General features: G+C 40.8%; 1 protein-coding gene across 1 annotated transcript in view; it reads left to right on the top strand.

Annotated features, from left to right (window-relative positions):
- Nucleotides 1–13472, top strand: part of ALPK2 (alpha kinase 2) — a 163276-nt gene that overhangs the window by 73211 nt on the left and 76593 nt on the right. The window contains exons 5-6 of the mRNA XM_069220227.1: nucleotides 7804–7931; nucleotides 8037–8072. Of these exons, the coding sequence (XP_069076328.1) occupies nucleotides 7804–7931; nucleotides 8037–8072 (164 nt within the window). The remainder of the gene's footprint in view (nucleotides 1–7803; nucleotides 7932–8036; nucleotides 8073–13472) is intronic.

Raw genomic sequence — 13472 nt, 5'->3', positions numbered from 1 at the left:
TCCTGGTCCCTCCTGGGCCACAGCAGCATCCAAAAAGCCTAACAGCGACCCTTGCAGCTAGCAAGGCTTGTTTGCGGTCTTTCTGTGTGGGAACACCTCTGCAAGCTTCTACACGACGTGGGACATCCATCCTCTAAAGGGGAAGTTTCTAGCCCTCTTCGTTCTTGCAGAATCCACAGCCTCTACCATCCGGTGGCAGCTTCCTTGCACCCTCAGCTGGCATTTCCTGGGCATCTGCCCACTCTCGACTTTGTCGCAACTCTTGGACTTGGTCCCCTTGTTCCACAGGTACTCTCGTCCAGAAATCCACTTTGGTTGCTTTGCTGGTGTTAGTCTTCCTTGCAGAATTCCCCTATCACAACTTCTGTGCTCTCTGGGGAATATAGGTTCCCTTTACACCTACTTTTCAGGGTCTTGGGGTGGGCTATTTTTCTAACCCTCACTGTTTTCTTACAGCCCCAGCGACCCTCTACAAGCTCACATAGGTTTGGGGTTCATTCGTGGTTCGCATTCCACTTTTGGAGTATATGGTTTGTGTTGCCCCTATACCTATGTGCTCCTATTGCAATCTACTGTAACTTTATACTGCTTGCATTACTTCCTTTTGCTATTACTGCATATTTTTGGTATTGTGTACATATATCTTGTGTATATTTGGCATCCTCATACTGAGGGTACTCACTGAGATACTTTTGGCATATTATCATAAAAATAAAGTACCTTTATTTTTAGTATATCTGTGTATTGTGTTTTCTTATGATATTGTGCTAATGACACCAGTGGTATAGTAGGAGCTTTGCATGTCTCCTAGTTCAGCCTAAGCTACTCTGCTATAGCTACCTTCTATCAGCCTAAGCTGCTAGAAACACCTCTTCTACACTAATAAGGGATAACTGGACCTGGTACAGAGTGTAAGTACCCCTTGGTACCCACTACAAGCCAGGCCAGCCTCCTACACCCACCCACACTGAGGTATGTGGCCCATAGTGCAATAATTCATGTAACAGGGCCAGTCTCCAAGGCAGTAACAAAACAGCCTCAAGGCGGGACAAACAAAACATTTACCTAAGAATCCACAGGAATTTGGAATGTCAGGGCAAAGAACGAATGAAAGTGATGGGCATGTGATGGGTGTGGTGAACGCCCATAGAAGTAGATTGCAGCATGTCAAAAGACAGCACATGCGCGTTGCCTATGCGCAACCTAAAAATAACTTGGGGGTTTAGAAGCACTGAACTTGCTTGTACATCCATCAGTTTTCAAGCAACAATAAAAATGTCAAGATAACAACTCTGGTGATTAATGTTACTGCTGGTGAGAGATCTGAATTTTGTCTAGTGGCAGTTTTTACGAATCATAAAGTAGCACAGAAGGATAATGTGCCTGTTGCAAAGAACGTGAACCATGCAGATTACAAAACGGTGAGTGAATTAAGAGTAGCGCTCCAAATAAGAAAAAGAAATGTAGCCAGAGGGTGCTATGGAGAGGTGAGGGGCACTGCTGGAGAGTGGCAGTGGGGGAATTTGTGAAGAAGGAGGTCATGGGGGATTGGGAGGACGCCAAAAAAGACTGTTGCACCAGGCAAAAGCAGCAGCTAGCTGGCCCTATGTGGGGGGGGCCCTTTGTGTATTTTGCAGGGAGCCCCTCCGGTTTCATTACGCCACTGCCTTAGCACTTATTTTTGTTAATTCTTGGACATTTCTAGATCAGGATTTTAGCAACAGCTCTGATAAAGAACGGCTTTAATCTGATAGCCATTGCTCTTGTCAGCCCTAAGGGAACACAGACGAGTTGAGGCATATATGTTGGTGCACTCCTTTCCCAAACAAATGCAAGCTTTTACAGCTACATCAACTGGAATGTGGTTTCTGTTCTCTGTCTTTGAATACACAGGAGGGTTAATACATGTTAACATAGTGGAAGATAGTCAGCGCACCGATTGCAGAAGATCGGCAGGAGGATTGGGAGATGGCTTCTAAGGAGTCCTCTATCCTCCCATGCTTGATGGAGGCTGACTCTATGCTTTGTTCAGTGCAGGTCCCCTTTGAGTGCAGGCCACTGTTGGGCAGTCCACATATTTGAGAAAGATAAAAATAACTAGGCGAGAAGAGCTGATAGAGATCGAAAATGATCTGATCTTGCATTTTGTTCTTTCAATGTTATTTTTGGGAGGGTTGTTTCATGTACTTAGGATATCTTTCTTCGGTTCCACTGCTTCCTCTGTGCCACGAAGCACTGCAGTCAATTGTGTACTCTTTAAATTAACTATTAATGATACCCAATTAACCACAGAGGGTATCCTCATGTGCTACTGGTTTAGTAACTTTGAGTGAGTTTGGCTGGTTCTCATGCAGCAGCACGCAAAGATGGTAAAGATCCCAGGTCCTTCCTACTACGTTTTTAGTATACTGAAGTCAAGCTGGATCGCTGGATCATAGTGAACATTGGTGTGGCATCTATAAGAACCCCATCATTTTTTGTGTTCTTCCTTTTAGGGAGCATAAAGTTTGCAGCCAAGAGCACCAGCTGTGACATGTGCTCTGAATGTTAGTGCATATTTGCGCTTCACATTGGCTTTTAGGATGCTGCAAATATACATCTGCAGCATCCTGACAGCATGGGTCACCCAGTATTAGCCCACTCTTTCAACTGGCGATAGTAGCTGACACATATGGCACCTCCATGCACTAGGGGCATCACCCCTTGAAAGAATGCATCTGAGGTGCTGATATGCATGAGCCTTTCTTTGTCCCTGTACATAAAATCGATTTATCTCACTGCTTGAGCACAACAGGTGAGTTCACAATACTCATCTGAGCTTTGTCCAGCCTGGTTTGATATATAGTTCAACTAATGGATTGGGAATATTCTTATGAGGTAAGTGAGCCTTGAGCCAAAGAAAATCGTTTGTGGTTTACGGAAAGAGTGTTGCAGTTATTGCACTGTTTCATTAGCAGTGGTATAGTGTTTTAATCGTCAGGATGTGACGTTATTATTTTAAAGATGATATGTGCAGAGCGATTCTTCACGTGCCATAGTTAGTGTATGGTGTTGTCTCGTAGTCCGGAAAAAATGCCAGTGTAGTCTGGTGGGAGTTCACCTCCGTAAAAAGCAAATTTGGAGGAGACCAGGACTTGCACAATAAAGGATAGGTCAACATCAGTAGTCTAACTGGCTATAGATTAGCGGGCAGAAAATAAGCAGGTGGTTAGGTAGCCTCTTCGCTCCTAGATATTATCCTGTAGTTTGGGATTGCAGATGTGAATAGTCAGTATAGATGTGCAATCTAGTTTAGACTTGCTGGGGATGTAGCTGAAGAAAAAATAAATTGCACTGAAAGGCTTAACCATGATGCTGATCTCTGAGGTACTCCATACCTGAGGTGGGTTACATGAAGGATGCCAGTTTAGTCTTGTGGGTGTGGCTTGAGATGAAAGATACAAGCCACTTCCGCACATTAACTCCATTGATCTACCAGCTTTAGAAAAGACAGCCAAGCTTGGAGATAGAACATGAAACCCATGATGAGCTAGTGAAGCATCTTCTAAGCCTCTCTCCGCTAGCGCCCGCCATATCCTAAATTACTGCCAGGGAAATACATCTGCTGGTAACATTCCATAGGTTAATTTCAGGAGGAGAAGAGAAATTAGGAAGGCCCTGCACACCTTAGAACGAGGTGGGCTAAGGATGTCCTGTGCCAGAGTGGTCATATCACAGAAAAAATACTTATTTTGTGTTTATGGAAAACAGCGATATGGGGTATGTTATAGTATTATCGACTTATGTATACACTTTTGCTGCCCAAGAACTACGTCAAAGTGGGGCACCGTTACAATGATCCCTGTAGTTACCAGTGTTTTAGCCACAATATTTTAGGTCATAGCTGATTTATAGATTGTGCCGTACACTGCTGATGACTGCTTCGAAGCGAAGCACAAAGTTACACTGTGGGAGTCATGTCTGAATATAACATAATAAGCAGTTTTGGTAAAAGAAACATATCACATCTAAGCAGTACAGGGCTACAGAGATGGTGAAGGCATATATGATACACAGATACTTTCCAGGCCAAGACCACCTGGAAACTGTCCAACTTTGGTCCGCAAACACTAACATCTTAGCAACTATTGAGGTCAACCACAACAGAATTGGCAGGATGTGTATCCGCAAAGCTGAAGAAGGTTTATGCTGACTAAATGGCACATAAGTTGGCAAAGCTGCTGCTGTTATGAATGTTTTTGATACAGGGGTTGTATTCTTCATGGAAGTTAAGACATGCTGTATTACTGTGGCACTATTGTCGGTGTGCTATTCAAGATACACTTATGGCCATAGATGGATGTTCACTTTAAAGCCATTTTTAATATGTACTCAGAAGTGCACATTACATGTTGGCATTCTATTGTTGTTCCTAACTGGCAATGTAATTTGCATATACTTTTCTGTATTGATTTTGGATTACTTAGTTTCCACTATGGTACACGGTTACCCTGTCCCATGACTCGATTTATTTAGTTTTGCTGTTTGCTAAGCATTAGAATTAGCTAGCAAGCATCTTTACTCTGGGCTGCACATTTCAGACGTCTGCTAGAGATAGTTTTAGTATCTCCAGGAATACTCATGTTGATTATGCACATTCCCTCCAAATGCCCTTTGCAATAAATAACTTGGTCGGACACATTCAACGACATAGGGCCTCTTTTAGAGTGTAGCAGAGTGGAAGCATCACTAGTGAGGCATGGCGGACCCGGGAAAGAAATGCAAAATGCCCCCCAAGTGGAGGGGGAATCTCCCCTTCCCCATTTGCATGCCAGGCCACTTTGTTTCATAGAAAACAAACTCTCACTTTAGAAGTTTGTTTTCTTTCAACATAAAAGTTTCTGAAGTAGGGGTTTTAAATTGGGTGCCTGCATGGCAAACGTTTAGGGTTGTAAAGGCAGTCACCATGGCAGCCTTCTACAGAACAGAGATCCCCTCTGTGCTGGGAAGGATATCTAAATCGGGTGAAGGTTAGGACCGTAGAACCTATAGCGGGCCAGTGGATTTTCTGCAAGGGTCTAAATTTCTCACAAGTAGTAAATAGAACGTTACATATTGCGACCAAGATACAACATTGTAGTATTGTTAGAGAGCCTTGATAACATGTTATAAAAACTGATATTCAGTGGTGCTTTTTAAGTTATTACAATAGATATGTGCAGTGTAATACAGTGCAAGTGTGCACAACACATATATAAGACATTTTAAGTGGTGAAAAATATTCCTATTTACCTTTTCAAAGACTACAAGGAAATTACATTTTCCCTTTAGAAAATATGGTTGGCCAAAAACTTAGGGCACATTTTATTGCTTTTTAGAGGCACTCACCAGTTGGCAAAGGAAGCTTTATTCCTCCTCCTAGATATAGCCTTGCTGACCCATGAACATTCCTTTGAACTGTTAGGGGCACCCCAAAATTGTGAGATCACTAATACTCTATGTATAGTTTGATGCATTGCACTTCAGATTGAAGACCCTCCCAGATAAATGACTACAGATTCTATTGACTCTATATTACTGGATGTGGCTTTAAATATCTTAGAGATGGTTGGATTAAATAAGAAAGTGGCTCCACTTTCCCCAAGAATTTGCTTGCCTTAATACTGATAGTGGAGATTGCCGCTGCCTAGGAAAGTGAAATAGCGCTATAAGAATTCACAGATTCTGCTCAACAAATTATAATAAGGGCCAAGCCATGGCCCAATAGTCTTCTGCAAAGCATTTCAAGTGGCTTTCTTTTTATAGGGCCCACACATACTTTACATGTGTGAAGAAACAAAACCTGGGGCTCTTTCCCATTTCTGAACAAATGAATGAAAAAGCCATTAACTGCAGATTTCATGGGTGGGGAGAGCTCCTACTTTTAAAATGAAAACCCTTCCGAAGCTTCTGTATGTCTTTCAAAATCACCAGTGTATAGTCTTTGATAAATGCTTTCAAATACTAGACGTTGACTTGAGTTCCCTGGTCTAGGACAGTACAGATCTGTACTGGGGGCAATATAAAACACTACAGGGTACTAGAGCCCCTGATTGGAAACAGTTGGTGCACCCCATGATTTGGCTAAAATTGGCTAAATAGGAAATTGCACTTATCTGCATTTTATATATGGGGAGAAAGGGATGAACACACTGCAGACCACAAATAATGCAGACCTGACATAAGGCTACACACGATTCTTTGTGGTTACAAAGGAAAAATTACTAAGAAAACCTCCTTATGAGCAGGCACTTTGATGAAAGATGTGGCCATGTTGAAGGAAATCCGGGCCAGTGTCTAACCCGAGGATTTGCTCCCTTTATTAAGTATTTCACCCTTTGAATTGTTCTACAGCACTTAAGGTCAGCACCGCCTCACCAGGTGGTGTTTCACATGTTCTAGTGTTGGATAGACTTAATTACCATTGAATAAACTTAATTGGAGGGATGTTGCTCAACTGGCTGTTCGGCAAGCACAGCGTTGTCTTGAGTGTATGTACATGCCATGATTAGATCCAGAATGCAGAAAGGCAAAGTCGTAAATAAATGCCATAATTAATACAGGTGTTTTACAGGGGCTACAGATAACCAGGAAAACTATAAATATAGAACATGCATGTGAGCTTTCCTGCTGCAGTGCACTGTCTTGATATATATTTTTAAATTGTAGCATGCTCCTCAGATTACGGTGCTGCTCTAAGCTTCAAATTTCCACAAATGTAACTTGTTTTTTATTCTAAGCTCCATATGTCAAGGCAAAGGGACTTCTTGAATCTTAGGTTTTCAACCCTTGTCAGGTGTTTATTGATTTGTATGTCTCTCAAATATTATGTGTTGTATCTCTTGATATTATACTTTCGAAATGATTAAATTACAAAGGCTGCCCACTGATGATTTATAACACTTTCTCAATAACTGCATGTTTGCAGATCTTTAAAATTTCTCGTGTTATGGGATCTTCACAATTCTGAGACATTTGTTATATAACATTTGATTTTACATGCAATTGAATAGCATATCTTCATTTACAAAGACATTGCAACATAATGGGAAAGGTTAAATCGAAAGTGCACACTCCCAAATTCGAGCTTGCATAAAAATATATAGGGCCTATTAGGTGTGCAAATACCTCCAATTATGAGTATAAACTTTGTTGCATACTCCTAGATGTATTTGCTCACATCTAATAATATATTAGTACCCAGTAATTTTAAGGCTGAGTAAATCTGCCTGAAAGCATTCTGTAGATACAATGCCTATCTGAGTAGGCGAACAATCAGAAACATGGATGTAAGTTCCAAATTCTTGACAGACATATTGCTACACTGGATACTGTAGGAAGAAAGTGGGGAGAGAAAGGAAGACCCCAAAAATTGGTATGGAATTTGTCTATGGGTAAATGTTTTCCACATTGAGAAGAGAACTATGAAAACGTTCTAATAATTCTTACTTTTCCAAACCAAGTGCCCACCTATTACATTTACACATTTACACATGTTTTTCATGTGAGTACTTCGAAATTCACAAAAAAATCATAAGCTATTCCTGGGATTCTGTGACTATCTCAACTTCCCAGGTGATTTTGCAATGGATTCCAGAAAAGTCCGAAATGTACTCAATATCTAGGCAGATTATGAAAATCAAGCCAATGTTTGAGCTGTTAAATATGCATAAAAATTAAAGTAGTATATTGAACATAAAAATGTCCTAAACTGTATTCATGTGAAAGTGTTTTTGTTGAATAAAGCAAATTGCAAACTGAATATAATTTCCTTTTTTGTTGTAGCACAGAGAATGATTCAGCTGCATCTTCTTTAACACTCCAGGCTGGCAGGAAAGAGCAAAACAGGGACAACTGCAGTTTGAGGAGCAAGTATGCAAAGGAAGATCCTGACTTCACTGTTACCGCAGAAGGTGAATCAGAATGCCTGTGCATGTATAACAGATGAGCCCTCGCAGTATCACTAGAGACTGTTAAAAGGTAGACATTCGTAACACACACTTCATTTTTCTTTTCAGTGTTGGAACAATTCTCAAGCCATCCAAACGTGGAAGGTAAAATGTCTTGCCTTGTTGGTTTATAAAATGCAAAGCCATTTAAAATAATGATGATAGTAAGATCAAGAACAATAATAATAACACATGCTTCTTATATAGTACGTCATAACACATTTAGATTATTTATAAGCATTTTAAATAATAGATGTTATAATTTCCCAATTTGATGATACTCAGTATACTGATCAGAAGAAGATGGAAAACGGAGTTGACCTTGCCAGGATGGACTTGCATTGCATACGTATATGTAGAGAAAAATATAGTAGTATAAAGATTATTTTAGAAAATTAAATAAATATGTTTATTTTTGCCATATTTCCATTAAATGTTTAAACTATTCACACAAGGTCCATGTACAATCATGGGTATTTTCAACTTCATAACCGCCCCCAATCCGTTCTGCAGAGCTTTACTACAATTCTCTTGGCCACTGGGGTCATGTGGCAATGGAAGACCAAATTGTGGGCCAGAGCTATCTCGATTATGTAACAGGCAAATGCAAATTATGCAGCACATTCTCTAGCAGAATTGTTTTGATCCATAAGTACTAGAACCATAGTTTTTTGACATCTGCAAAACAAGTTATGCAGTAAATATGTGACAAATGCACTAAATCCATGAGTACTCGGTAAACATCAAAACCTTGTCTTGAAATATTTCTCACATCAGCCAATCATTTCTTCTCAGATCCACAGATCAGTTTATGTGGATCCTTGGGGGACAAAAGTCTTCCTCATCTTTTTCTAAATTGCTGGACTACCGATTTATTTGAGAATCCCATACGACAGAGATAACAAACATGTGAACCCTTTAAATCCCATTTGCAACCTTTTTTAAATGTTTAGATCTCAAAATATATTGAATGGGTTTTCGCCTATCCAAAAAAGGAATGCCTTCTCAATAATGTTCTACTTTTGTGCCAGGTTTAGTGTAAATAAGTTCAGCAGTTTCGACTGCAGATGTGAGCAAAATTTCCTATGGGATTTCAAAATTTAAATCACTTTTACCCTGCTTCGTTCCTTTAACTTTTTTCCCGGTGGACGGATTGTCACAAAACCTGGCATTCTGAAACTTAACTGATTGCCAAAATTCATGAAAATCGGTTCATGGGGTCAAAAGTTATAGGCCAATCAATAAATGCCTTTTCAATAAAAACACCGTCTAAAGCATAACTACATTTCGGGCTCATGCACTCACAAGCCCACACACACTGTTCATGAATACCCATTGCATCAAGCCCATCCGTTTTATTTGTGGCCCACTGTGTGCCCCCACCATAAACAAATACTTCTAGAAACACCACTGCTTATATGGGGGTAAGGACGCGTATTCAAGGCCTGAATTTCCCAGGTCTCAGTCTTAGATTACGGCTATCATGATGTGCTTCATTACACAGGACAATTGATTCTCTGGGGTTTTAGTGAAATAAACTATTGATGATGTTGCACCCTAACTTACAGCCTGCAGTAGTATAAATATCAATGTCACCACAACTAAATACTGTAACTCAAAACAAAATCTGTTGTCATAAAACAGCTCAAGAGAATATACACCCACAGCTTTCAAAGACAAACACTGGAGCCATGGGCTTTAACCAACAAATACACACAGAAGCTATGGGTATGCAGGTATTTCCTACTGCACCGTTGTGAACATTAGATTATGACAATTTGAAGCATGCAGTAATGTATTAGTATCTGGAAGAATTATTATTATTTTTTTGCTCAATACATTGTGCTGGGAACCATAATTTACATAAATAAGTTGAGTTTTTTTAACAATTTATTGTGGCACCATGGTTTATTGTTCAGATATAAGACAGTTAGCTAGCAAACAGGGCAACTGCAAAAGCCCTGACAGCACTAAAATAAGAAAATCAAACATTAGTAAGGCCATTAGATCTTGGCAGTGAAACCTATTGGCCTTATAAATTTATTTTGTATAAGAAAGCTGCCACGGTGTTACAAATGCATACAGAAATGGCTGTGCGTCCCACAGCAGCCACTTTTTGATGCAAGTGTAATGTTTTAATAAACCTATTCAAAGACTCCTGCAGTGGATGTTTATGCATCAAAGTTGACTATCTGTGAATGTGTTTGTCATCAATGAATAAACCAATTTAAATATGACCACAAAGGATGCACTTGCATCCACCAGGCCCATCTTGGAATAGGTTTGCTCAGGTAATAAAAACTCATTCCTTCATACCTACTGTGCATGTGTAGTTATCTGCAGTGGAAATCGGGTATCTTCAAATGAGTAAAAGACCATTTTAAGATGGACACCTGCCAGTAGCACATCTCACACAAACCTTTTAAATAAATAAAAAAAAAGTGGGAGAGGGGTGGGGGCAACAAGCAGGGTCAGGTGGGGGACAAACGTCAGAGCTGTGATGGGAGAGGGATGCTAATTTTTCTTTTTTAAATGAGCGAGTTGACCTAGGGCAGGCTAAACGAACAATGAGCTGGGTGAGAAGAGGAAACAACACAGAGTGAGGGGGCAGAGCAAAGTGAACAAGAAAGCAGCACTCTGGGAAGTGAGCAAGAAAACATATGTCCTCCTATGGAGTGCTTAAAAGTAAAGAAACAAAGTTGCTCCCCAAGTGTAAGAAACAAACAAGTCAGCCACCCAGAACATTGAGCCTGAAATGCTCCTTGGCATGACAGACACATGAATAGGGAGGAAAGTCATTGAACTTAGAAGAGGCAACTGAGGTAGACAATAAAAGTCATTTAGTCACGAGTTTGGTGCTGACCCAAAGGTATTTTCTAAATATTAGGTCTGGCCAACAAACAGGTAAAGGTGTGCAGTTGAAAATTGAAATTGGCATTGGAAAGTCTGAAGTAAATATTCATGAAAAAAATAAGGGGGAGCAGTTACAAGGAGAAGAGCCATAGGCCAGAAAGGTGGGGACACGAGGACGACCTCCCCAGTAAAAAAATAATAATAATAATAAAAAATAGCATTGACATATTGTTAAGGATGTTTGTTGACAGTATTCAGTATCTGCAAAAAGAGGACAAAAATGTGCTGCACCAGCAGAAAAAAAAAGAAAAACGGCACATCATTGTTGTAAATATGCGTCATGGTGCTACGTTGGCCCAGTTTGATGAAGTATTCACATAACTAGGAATGTGCATGCATATTGAATGATGCAACTACCATATTCTCTTGTTTTAATTACTTGTATTTGGAGATACCAGTTTAGGAGAACTAAATAAAAAAAAGTTAAAATTATGCAAAGCTTAAAAAATCCGCACTGCATTTGCTGAGCCCGCCAAAAAGTTTTTTAAAAGCATATTTTTTTTTTATAAATGTGATGTGAGGGACATGGCAGCTTCAGAGGAGTGGGTAGGGAGAAAGGTGGGGTGAGAAAAAAGGAGTGGAGGTGGGTGAGCAATGTAAGAGCATGAGGTGAAGGAGGAGAAATATAAAATAAATAAATGAATAAATAAATAAAAGGTTTGAAAAAGGCAGAAGGGAAGCAGCAGGAGGGGAAAGTTGGGGTGCAGGGAGGAGTGGCTATTTAGGGCTAGAAGTAGCACATGACAGAGAGAACAAGAAAACACATGCACTCCTATGTCATTCAATGAAAAGGATGGTAAAGATGCAATACTCCTCGGTAGGGGCAAACCAAAGAAGAGGAAGGAAAGCCATCAAATAAGAAGCGAGCAAATGATATTGTCAAGAAAACCAACCAATGGTCCGGCCTAATATTCATTGAGTGTATTGGTATTGTCTACAGTAGACGACTCCTAAATGAAGATGTGAAAGCATTTGCTACGTCATTAAAAGCTGGTATTTGAGGAATGATTTCCCAGTGGATGCTTTCAGTCAACTGAATTTCGACCAAACATTTAAATTAATTAATAAATAATTCATCATGCCAGGTCATGCCATGGCCATAAAGCAAAAGAGGTAGCCTATTTTTGGTGTTTCCAGGAAAAATGACGGCCCCGCACGGTCTGAGCTCCTAGGCCCCCGAAGTCTCCTCTGTGTAAGAGGATCTGAGAAGGGAAAGCCCGAGGTGGAGAATGCTTTCCAAATGCCCTGCGCTTCTTTGATCCCTCTAGCGAGGGCTGCTGCGCCCGAGCTAATTATAGGCCGGCCCTATGCGCATTTCTGTAGGCATGAACGCAGTGCTCCTCTGCCCTTCTTCCGCTTGCTGTTGTTTTGAAACTGATATTCTATTACATGTGGCTGTGTGAACAGGGCATTTTGTTAAAGTAGTGTTTTGTAACTCGTCCAAAAGAAATCTTAAAATGGCGCATCCACCAGTGTAATATCAACATCGAGGCCCATGGCAGATATAATGCATTATGTTTTTATTCATATTATATGTATGTTCCATTTTCATTCCCCCCTTGTTTGTCAGTCACCCTTTAACATTCTGGTTGTGGCGAGAAGCAAAATATTAGCATTACAAACACTTCGGGCCATCGTAGCTCTGTAAGTACCGCATGATAATGGCGCCAGGGGAGCGTCACTCAAAAACATTGTTGCTTCCAGGCAATAGCAGCTGCATAAAATGTAGTAAACTAGCCCTGGGCTGCAGATGATTTCCATCTTTGAAGCCTTTTCACGTTCCCAGTTCTCAAAAGCTTCTCTCGCATTGAAAGCATGAAGAGAGGAGGCATTGGAGGGGGCTGGAGGGAAAGAGAACACATGAGAAAACATGAAAGGCAAAAATATCATGTAGATAGGAAACGGCAAAAGTGAATTTAGAAAGTCGAGAACATGTATTCATATGTGTAGGAATCTACCCGATAAACGCAGAAGAGGTAGCATTCACACATTAGCAGCTGCAGAGCGTGAGGCGCTAGCATCAGTGATATGTGTAGACCCAGGGAGTGGAGGGCAGCGTGCCGGTGGGTGTACGTGAGGCGAAATTGGCCCATTCTAATGTAACCATGGGGTTGGGACCATCCCAATAGGTGGAATGCTTGCAAGCGTCTCAGCCACTGACAGTCACTTGAGCTGTATTCCAGTCCATTATTTGTTTCCCCACTGTTCCACTCCATACGGTAAACAACCACCTGAAATCAGTCTGGGGCAATAGGAACAGTCTAGCTGGAACTACCAGGGCAAACCCTCACTAAACGGGATCACAAGTAACCCTAGAAAAGTGTCTGTCTTTTTGGGCCTCATCAGTGAGGTGCAGCTTGAATCTTATATTATAGTGAGCATTGAACCCATATTTAGGCTTACCCATCGCACTTGGGGCACCAGACTAAAGCAACAAAAATGATGGATGGGATACTTGCAAAAGTCTCAGCCACTAGCAATCCCTCAGGCCTCATTACAGTCCATCACTGTGAATATTCTGTCCACAATGAGCACGCCAAACCGTTCTGAGAGTCTGTGGGGGGCGTGGTGGTGTGGGTGGACAGTGGGGTT

This window comes from Pleurodeles waltl, chromosome 1_1, assembly GCF_031143425.1.
Source record: "Pleurodeles waltl isolate 20211129_DDA chromosome 1_1, aPleWal1.hap1.20221129, whole genome shotgun sequence".
Taxonomy (NCBI): domain Eukaryota; kingdom Metazoa; phylum Chordata; class Amphibia; order Caudata; family Salamandridae; genus Pleurodeles; species Pleurodeles waltl.
The sequence above is the reverse complement of the archived record's forward strand: the minus strand, read 5'-3'. Positions and strand labels throughout refer to the sequence as shown.